This window comes from Pongo pygmaeus, chromosome 20, assembly GCF_028885625.2.
Source record: "Pongo pygmaeus isolate AG05252 chromosome 20, NHGRI_mPonPyg2-v2.0_pri, whole genome shotgun sequence".
Classification (NCBI taxonomy): Eukaryota; Metazoa; Chordata; class Mammalia; order Primates; family Hominidae; genus Pongo; species Pongo pygmaeus.
The window spans coordinates 45,666,266-45,676,476 of NC_072393.2; the positions used below are offsets into that span (position 1 = coordinate 45,666,266).

General features: G+C 44.8%; 1 protein-coding gene across 1 annotated transcript in view; it reads right to left on the reverse strand.

Annotated features, from left to right (window-relative positions):
* Window positions 1-7,705, reverse strand: part of FCGBP (Fc gamma binding protein) — a 115,652-nt gene extending 107,947 nt beyond the window's left edge. Inside the window, exons 1-3 of the mRNA XM_063657391.1 lie at window positions 7,641-7,705; window positions 2,456-2,589; window positions 1,299-1,568 (exon numbers count right to left, since the gene is read on the reverse strand). Of these exons, the coding sequence (XP_063513461.1) occupies window positions 1,299-1,568; window positions 2,456-2,589; window positions 7,641-7,705 (469 nt within the window). The remainder of the gene's footprint in view (window positions 1-1,298; window positions 1,569-2,455; window positions 2,590-7,640) is intronic.
* Window positions 7,706-10,211: the final 2,506 nt, after the last annotated feature.

Sequence of the window (10,211 nt, forward strand, 5' to 3'; positions counted from 1 at the left end):
TAATCCCAGCTACTAGGGAAGCTGAGGCAGGAGAATTGCTTGAACCCAGGAGGTGGAGGTTGCAATTAGCTGAGATCGCACCATTGCACTCCAGTCTAGGCAACAAGAGTGAAACTCCATCTCAAATAATGATGATGATGATAATAATAATAATAATAATAATAATAATAATAATGGGACTTGGGGGTTTGTGAAAAGGGGATAAAGAGAAGAAGGGGATTATGGAAGAGTGGATGAATTGTCTCCTAGAAATAGATGGCAGTGGGGGCTTCTGACCACCCCCAACTTGGAAAAGCATCCCTGGGGCTGAGGAGAGAGAGAGAGGTCTAATGAATCTTGAAGAGAGTGTGGGGGCTATGGAATGACCACCTTCCATATAAAGGGGGCCTTGAAGGATATCCCAGGGGGCCAGGGGATCAGGAACAATGGACATTTCAAAAGTAACCTAGATGGATGCTGACTGGTGATGAGAGGGCCCTCATAGCTCATCCTCCCCCCAGTACTTTGGCTTTATCTAAAATTTTAGTTCTGGACACATCGCTGGGAGAACTGGGGACAACATCCTCCAAGATATGACTTTCGTGAAATTTTCCATCAACTCAGCAGAATGAGGCTCAAAGTCAAAACCTTAGTTGAGTTGCAGAAAACCAAGAAAGTTCTTGCACACTTGAGTTTGGGGACTAAGGTTTTTACCTGTGCTCCCATCCAGAAAAGGGTGAGAATTGGTGAATTCTACCACATCCCTCTGCAGAGCCTAAGGGCCTCTCTCCTGTCTCAGCTAGCCTGGGGTGACATGTGGAGGAGGTACACATGGAAGGCCTGGACCCACGCAGAGTTCCCCAGATTGGAACAAGGACATGGAGAGGGTCTTGGTCTGACTTACCCCACAGGAGGGTTGCTCCAGCCCAGAGTATCCACCAGCTCCATAGGGCACCCATGGCTGCAGTAGGAAAAGAGAAAGGATCATAGAAGGCTGATCCACCGCCTCTGCTGTAGACTGTCCTGGGCAGAGGGGCCCACTCTCATGACAAGGGCCACCTGGGAACATGAAGGCTGAGGTGGGGAAAGAAGTCAAGCAGATTGGGCCAGGGGGTATGGATCCAAGGACCAGTGTGTGTGTATGGGGGAGGCTGGCTGTCCAGTGGGTCTGGAGGTGGGGTGGGGAGGGCAGAAGCCAGGGAGGGGGTGGAGAGTTGGCTGTCTTGTGGGTCTAGGGGTAGGATGAGGAGGCCTACAGCCAGGGGCAAGAGTAGGGGACCTGCCGTCCCACTTCCAAAGGGGACCCCAGCCCTTCTCACCTGCAGGTCCCTGGGGCTGCAGGGCCAGCCCTGTGGCAGGGCTATATAGTGGAGTTTCTGGGCCACACCCTGGGCCACGTGCCAGGCAGATGATGCCAACTTCCTGGAGGAGGCTGCCATCCTCAGGGCCAGATGAAACGGGAAACTGTGAAGGCCTGGGAAGGAGGGACGGTGATTCTGGATGCCTGGGTTCCAAGAAGGGAGTGAGGACAGCTGGTGGCCACTCCCTGGAAGCCTTCTGGAAAGTTTGGTCCTGGAAGGGTGGGGTCCCTGAGGGAGACAGCTGGGGAGCAGGCAGCTGAGCGCCTGGGTCCCTGGGTGGAGGTGGGGTGGAGTGGGGGTGTGGGCAGCGAGGGCAGGAGGTGGCATGTGGTCATATTTGCTGGTTTAGTGGCTAGATTCCTTCCTTTGGCTCCTGCCAGGAACAACGAGGGACCCATATCCGGGTCCTGGTTCCTCCTCAGTCCCCACAGGCTGGGGAGTTCCTAGCCACCCACATCCTGCTTCCAGACACCACTAGGGGCAGGTGTCTGCGATGGGCAGGAGTCTGAGGCTATGGAGTGGGACACAAGACCTCCACTGCAGCCCAGCGGGGCCTCTGCGGTTTCTCATCTGCAAAACGGGAACACCAAAACCAGCCTCTCTGGGCATCTTTACGTCCCAGAGATGTAAAAAAATTCTCAAGGACTGTAGAGCTGGGGGGCAGCCTCTTCTGGTGTGGGCGCAGGCCAGGATGCAGGTGGGCACTGGGACTGAGGCGGTGTGTGAAGAAGGGACAATGGCCTCTGTTTCCTGGTTCCACACAGACACCCAGATTCTACTTCTGATCCCAGACACCTGCCCCTCAGTGGCGCTGGAAACAGGATATAGGTGGCCAGGGACTCCCCAGCCTGTGGGGACTGAGGAAGAGCCAGGACCTGTTGGTTTTGGAGGTTTTTTTTGTGTGTAGAGAGGGTTTGCTCTTAGCAGGGGCTAGCTGAACAGGTTTAGGGGACTCTGTGCCTCTCCACCACCCCAGAATTTGCCTGAGATGGGAGGTGGAGGTCTAGGTTGCACACAAGGAGCAGAAGAATGAGCTGAAAGTTGGGCTTTCTCAGCTGGAGTCAGCTCCTCTGAGGAGCTGGCCTGACCCATGCCCTGCCTGCCTTCTCCCTGACCTGGGATCTCATTGTTTGCTGGGGGAGTCTCCCCTGGGACCAGCAGCTGCAAAGCCTGGGTGCTCTCTTGGACCAACACCCTAGCAGCTGCTGCCCCTAGGGCTCCTCCTCTCTTATCACAGGAGCCTGGGCCTCTGGGAGGCCAGAGCAGATGCGGGGGCTTCTCTCTCCCTGGAGCTCCAATCAATCCTCACGCCCACCCAAGAAACGTTCCTGGAGGGAAGGATAAAGGCTCAGAGTTGACTGGGACATAAAGTCAACCAGGAAAATGAAGTGAGTAAATAGAAGACTGGCTAAAAGCCAGAGATAACAAGAAACAAGCAGGGGCAGGGGACCCACAGGAAGTGGAAGCTTTGGGAAAAGGATGCCTGGGTCCCTGAGGGATCTAAAAGTTGGTGGAAGGGGCTGCTGGGTCCCTGAGAGAGAGAAGGACTGGGAGGAGGAGACGTCGGGATTCCTAGGAGGAAACAGCAATTACAAACCAAGATGCGAAAATTCTCTGTGTGAGGCCAGGCGCAGTGGCTCAGCTTATAATTCCAGCATTTTGGGAGGCTGAGGCAGGAGGATTACTTAAGGCCACGAGGAGACCAGCCTGGTTCAAGACCAACATAGTGAGACCCTGTATCTACAAAAAAATACAAAAATTAGCCAGGCACGGTAGTGCATGCTTGTAGTCCCAGCTACTTGGGAGGCTGAGGCAGGAGGATCACTTGAGGCCACAAGGTCAAGACCAACCTGGGCAACATAGTGAGACCCTTTCTCTACAAAAAATACAAAAATAAACTGAGTGTGGTGGTGTGCACCTGTAGTCTCCACCATTCAGGAGGCTAAGGTGGGAGGATTGCTTGATCCTAGGAATCTGAGGCTGCAGCGAGCCGTGATCATGCCACTGCACTCTGGCCTGGGGAGAAAAAGAAAAAAGAAAATAAAATCCTCTGTGTGCGATACCCCTCTTGTAGTTTGAGGCACTCAGAGACAAATGGGAGGTGAAGGGAAAGAATCAGGGTGAGTTTCATGGGTGTTTCTGGCCCTCAATTCTCTCTAAGCCTTGGGGTTTCCCCTGGTTGATCACAGAAAGAAGCTTCCTGCTTTCAAAATTCATCATCACTCTCCATAGCCAGAGTCCCCAGAAATGGGGTGGTTGTGGTGGGAGATCTCACAAATTAATACTCTGTATGTGACAGTCCCCTTGGGTCTTCTTTCTCACTCCTTTTAAGGCCCAAGTGGTATGTGTGTGTGTGCGTGTGTGTGTGGGTACACACCCCTGTGCTTTACCCTGTATTATATCAATTCTCAGGAAACCCTTTGGTGACCCGGGAAATAAACTCTGGGGACACTTCCTTATGGTCAGAGAAATTGCATCCATCCCTCCACTGGTAGCCTTGCTCTAAGCCCAAACAAGGATATTTGTGTATCTGAGCCTTTCGGCCTCTCCCTGCTTATCTGCCTCTGTCTCCCTGCAGCATGTGCACTGGCTACACCATCCCAGACCCCTGGGCTCCTCTGACTAGTCTTGGCTTTATAGACCGGAGCACAGTGGGGGAGAATTTACTCTCTCCAGCTAAATTTCAGGCTTGTGGGCAATTTCTAACTTAATTCCTTTACGCTCTGGATCCCACAATCCAACTTCCATAGGCACTGAACGTTTTGCTAAACTCTCCAATGACTCATTATTTGCCACTTGCCTCTAGTCCCTTCCCTGTAACATTTGACATTCACACTTCCTCTCTGCCTATAATAATTGAAATTCTATAGGAGATATTCTCTGATCATAATGGAATCAGCCTGAAACAAATAACAGAAAAACAGGAAAATCTCCACTCACAAGGATATTGAGCAACTCACTTCTAAATAATCCATGGGCCAAAGAGGAAGTATCAAAAATACATAGAATTAAATGAAAATGAAAAGAAGATATTTCAAAATACGTGGGACATAGCTAAAGGGAAATTTATGGCATTAAATATTTACATTAGGAAAGAGGAAAGTTCTCACACCAATATTCTAAGCTCTTCTTACACAAGAAAGTAGTAAAAGACCAAAACAAACACAAAGCAGAAGAAAGGAAACAATAAAGAGCAGAAATTAATAAAACTGAACATGAGAAAATCAATGAAACAAAAGAACTACTTTGTTGTTGTTGTTGTTGCTAACAAGAGCAAGGCTTTGAATTTCCCAAATGTATTTGTGGATTTGTCTATTGTTGAATAGAGCATTCTATAAATATCAATTAGATCCTGTTGATTGATGCTGTTATTCAGTTCTTTGATATTCTCACATATTTTATCCCTGGTAGTTCTATCAATTTGGTGAGAGTGAGGTTTTTAATTCTCCAACTATATTTGTGGACTTGTCTATTTCACCTTTCAGCTCTATCAGTTTTTGCTTCATGTACTTGAATCTCTGTTGTTTGGTACATATACCTTAGGATTGCAATGTCTTGGCAGAATGATCCTTTGTTTTTAGCAATGTTTTTCGCTCTGAAGGAAAGTATTTTCGTATTAATATAGTACTTCCTTCCTTTTAAAAATTTATATTTAAAATTTTATATACATATATATATATATATATATTTTTTTTTAGACAGAGTCTCGCACTGTTGCCCAAGCTGGAGTGCAAGGGCATGATCTCGGCTCACTGCAGCCTCTGCCTGCCAGGTTCACGCAATTCTCCTGCTTCAGCTGCCCAAGTAGCTGGGATTATAGGCACCTGTGACCATGCCTGGCTAATTTTTGTACTTTTAGTAGATACGGGGTTTCACCATGTTGACCATGCTGGTCTTGAACTCCTGACCTCAAGTGATCTACCTGCCTTGGCCTCCCAAAGTGCTGGGATTACAGGGGTGAGCCACCGTGCCCAGCCTAAAATTTATACTTATAATAATATAAATTAATAAAATTAATCTTTGTCTATTCTTTTATTTTCAACCTACCCATGTTGTTATATTTGGAGTAAAGTTTTTTGGAGACAGTATCCAGTTGGATCATTTTTTAAATCCACTCTACCAATCTCTGGCCTTTTATTTCATGTAAGCAGATAGACTATTTACATTTAAAGTAGTTATTGATATGTTTGGACTTAAGTTTAACATTTTAATATTCATTTTCCATTTGTTCCATTTCTCATTCTTATTTTTTCTTGCATTCCTGTGAGTTACATGAGCATTTTTTAGCATTCCATTTTGATTTATATTATTTTTGAATACATAATTTGTAGAATTTTCTTAGCACCTGCTCTAGTACAATATACATATGTAACTGATTATAATCCAACTTATGAATATTTTACCACTTTGATTGAAGTGTTGAAACTTTACATCCATATAGGTCCTTTTACCCTCCCACTTATACATATGTGTGTGTGTATATACATATAACTATTTTAAGTATTGTCTCTTCCTATAGACATCAGATAATACTATAATTTTTTCTTCAACCAACTACGATTTTTAAAAACTCATGAGAAGGGTAATCTGCTATATTTATCACTATTTTTGTCCATTCTGCTCTTCTTCCTTTCTAAAGTTCTGAGCCTTTTCCTGTAATCGTTTGGAGTTTGGGGAACTTCCTTTAGTCATTCTCTAAAAATAATTCTGCTGATGACAAAGTCTTGTAGTCTTCCTTCATCTAAAAGCTTTTTATTTCTTCTTCATACCCCGTAGATAGTTTTGCTGGATATAAGATTCTCATCTGGGCACAGTGGCTCACGCCTGTAATCCCAGCACTTTGGGGGGCTGAGGTGGGCAGATCACAAGGTCAGGAGTTCCAGACCAGCCTGGCCAACATGGTGAAACCCTGTCTCTAATAAAAGTACAAAAATTAGCCGGGCATGGTGGCGGGTGTCTGTAGTCCCAGCTACTTGGGAGGCTGAGGCAGGAGAGCAGGAGAATCACTGGGAGGTGGAGGTTGCAGTGAGCCAAGAGCACACCACTGCACTCCAGTCTGGAGGACAGAGCGAGACTCTCAAAAAAAAAAAAAAAAAAAAAAAAAAAAGATTCTCAGCAGATAGTTATTTTCTTTCAGCACTTGAGCACTTGAAGAGTATTGCTCCAGGCTTTCTTCTCCATGGTTTTTGATAAGAAATTTTTTGTCATTTGATCAGTGTTCCCTACAGACAATTTATAATTCCTCTCTAGCTGCTTCCAAGATAGTTTCATTGTTTGTTTGCCTTTGTTTTCATAAGTTAGTTATACTGTGTTTTGGCATAGAATCCCTCAGATTTATTCTGTTTAGCTTCTTGCATCTGTAGGTTTATGTCTTTTGCCAAATTTGGGAAGGTTTGGTCATTATTCTTCAAATATTTTTCAGCCCCACTTTCTTTTCTCCTTCTGTTAATCTGATAATACAAATGTTAGCTATTTTATAATTGTCCTGCAGGTTCTCTGAGCCCTTGTTAGTCATTTTCTTTTTCTCTTTTTTAAAGTTGATTGTCTCTCTGTTTTTTGGATTGGGTAATTTTTATTGTTCTATCTTCAAGTTCACTTCTTATTTCCTTTGTCATAGTTACTCTGCTCTTGAGCCTTTCCAGTGAGTTTTTATTTTAGTTATTGTATTTTTCAGTTTTATCATTTTCATTTGTTTCCTTAAGAACATATTTTCCATTTCTTTGGTGAGATTTTTTTTCTTTCCCATCTTTGCAAGGAATTTCTACTTGCTTGGTGAAACATTTTTATGATGGCTACTTTAGATCTTTGTCAGATAATTCCAAAATCTGATTCATCTCAGTGTTAGATTGTTGATTGGCTTTTCTCATTCAAGTTGTGATTTTTCTGGTTGTTCATATTATGTATGATTTTTAAATTATATCCTGGACATTTCTGATATTATGAGAGGAGACCCTGGATCCTATTAAACTCTTCCATTTTAGCCATCACTCTTTTTAGGTTAGCATGCAGGTCCTGGCCTACTTTTGTGTGCTGTGATTCCAATGACAATTTAGTTTTCAGAGCCCTTGCATTATTATTCTGGTCTATTTCATTTGCCTGGTGCTGGTTGAGCTCACACCCAATTCCTGTTAGTACCACCAATGGAGGTTAAAAGCATTTTCTCGGGGCCTGCTTGGTGCTGCTAGGTTAGGAGTAGGAGACACTGGCACAAAAGGGTGGAGAGTACTTCCCTGGGCTGTGTGGTGCCAGCAGGGCTCTTCCTTCATCTCTGCCATCCACCAGGGTGGGGAAAGCACCTACCTGGGTGCTTTCTGCTGCTGGATAGGGGGCTGGGGAGACGCTGGATCTAGACCACCTCCTGTCATTGGGTGAGAAATTGAGAGATGCTGGGCCACTGAGATGTTTCTCGAGTTCTAAGGCCCCTTGTCAGTTTTCCTTCTTTTTATCTTTCAGAGTCCTCTTAAGAATGTCTATTATTCCAGGGATTTTAGCAGAGAGGAACCAGGAAAAATAAACCTATGTCCTCTTGACAGAGATGTTACCATCACCCTGGCTTGTTGTAGTCTCCTAAGACAGAAATCAAGTGAGATTACCAGACACAGTATTAAAGAGAAAAAAAGAAAGTTTATTTCAGTTTGTGCAGAAGGGAGGTCAGCACCATGAAAGGAAAAGGGTAGGCTGCTCCCCACAGGGAGCAAGTCGATCTGTCTTGTAGGGGTCCAGATGCCGTGATGTGCCTGTCATCATGTGTTAACAAGGGATTTCTTGGCGCCTGCACAATGGTTCAACATGCTTTTTCATACATTGCGTGTAACATTGGCATTTTAAATCTCTACCTCTGAGCATGATTTTTAGCATTGAAATAAGGAAAATACCACTGTAAGTTGAAACTTAAGCTGTTCCTGTGGCTTCCTGGGGAAGTCCCTAAGTCCCTAAAGCAGGAACTTGTGGTTAATAGCTTCTTGGGCCTCTGATGCTGACTGACTGGAGATTAGGTATAGAACAGGAATTAAAAGAAATAAAGAATGTGTAAGCAAAACTTAGTTGTATGTAAGAAAACCCAATTCCCCCTGAGGAAGAGAAAGAGCTGGAGTCCTTTAAAATTAACTGCCTGTTTTTCTGTGGCTAGTGAGCCTTATCTCTCCCTTTCCCAGGCATTTTGAAGACTCTGTTTCTCTAGCTGTGCAACTGCAAGATCACTAGACAGATAATCTCAAGTCATAAAACATGCTGTTCCTCGAAAAGAAATGATATAATGCATGTCTCAATTGAATGACTGTCTTTGTTTCTCACTTCTGTGATATGCTTCCCCCTGCACAGATCTCCCCCGGCCCCACGAAATGCTTAAAAGGTAGCTTAACTCTTTGTTCAGGGCTCAGTCCTTTGGATGTTAATCTGACTGTGTCAGTGCACCTGAATAATTAAATAAGTCCTCCTCAACCCCACGGTCTCTCTGATTCCTTAATTATCCTGCTGCAGATAAGCTACAGCTTGAGTAAGGGGCTTTTGTTCTTTTTCACTAAACCACCTCAAAAAAGGAAGCCAGCCAGCTGTCTCATTCCCAGCCAAGAGATTTCATTCTCCTTATTCTTAAGGAGCAAAGGTCTCTTCTGGAACTACCTCCTGCTAAGCATGGACATAGTCTCTACATCTATTTCCAGGAGGAGTAGAAATTTCTTGTGCCTTGCTGAAGGGGCTGATACGGCTCTGGGCTAGTGGTCTCTGAAACAGGCTGGAAGCAGGCTGTAAAAGGCAAGACCATTTACTTGGCATGAAAGCATTACAGTCTGAAAGACATGAATTTTACCAGCAGGTTAAACAAGCATGGTTTAAAAATTAAAAATTTAAAGATTAAAAACTTTAAATATTAAAAGAAGAAAGATAGCCAATAAGGGCTTAAGAAAGGGAGGAACCGAGTTACAAGCCTTACAAGGGTAAGGTTGATCTGACAGCATTCTACACTAAGTTGACTTCCTTTACCAAAAGAGTGTAACCAATTTCCTGATAGTAAATTGCCTGGGTGTTAACCTCTACTTGCCCAGTAGTATTTATCCAAGTGCAGCAGGAGGTTTGGTGACTGTACAAACATCTCCCTGTTCAGCTAATAAGTAATCTAGAAGTCTTGCATGACAATTAACTTGACATGAAACTATTGCAGTCTGAAAGACAAATATTTTACCAGCAGGTTAAAGCAGCATGGTTTAAAGATTAAAAGAAGAAAGATAGCTAATAAGGGCTTAAGAAAGGAAGGAACCAAGTTATGGAGGGTAAGGCCAAGCAGTTGTCCAACACCACATTAGCAAGAGAATTGAGGGAGGTTTTTAGCCTTTCCAGGCTCACCTGGTCCACTATATGCCTAGGGCTATTGTGACTCCAGGTACCCTGCACCCAGACTAAAAGGAAGAGCTTACAGTGAGATAGAAGAGGGTACAGTGGCTGGGTGCGGTGGCTCACGTCTGTAATCCCAGCACTTTGGGAGGCCGAGGCGGGTGGATCACGAGGTCAGGAGATCGAGACCATCCTGGCTAACACGGTGAAACCCCCATCTCTAAAATACAAAAAATTAGCCAGGTGTGGTAGCATGAACCTGTAGTCCCAGCTACTCGGGAGGCTGAGGCAGGAGATTCCCTTGAACCCAGGTGGTGGAGGTTGCAGTGAGCCGAGATCGTGCCACTGCCCTCCAACCTGGGCGACAGAGTGAGACTCCATCTAAAAAAAAAAAAAAAAAAGAAGAGGGTACAGTGGGAGCATGATTCATGCCAGGCCCTCTCCATGTCTTGAGTATGACCTGTGCACCTGAGCTAATAAGGAAATGATCCCAAACCATCTTACCCAGCTGGGGTAATATTTATTATTATATTGTCTGCCAAA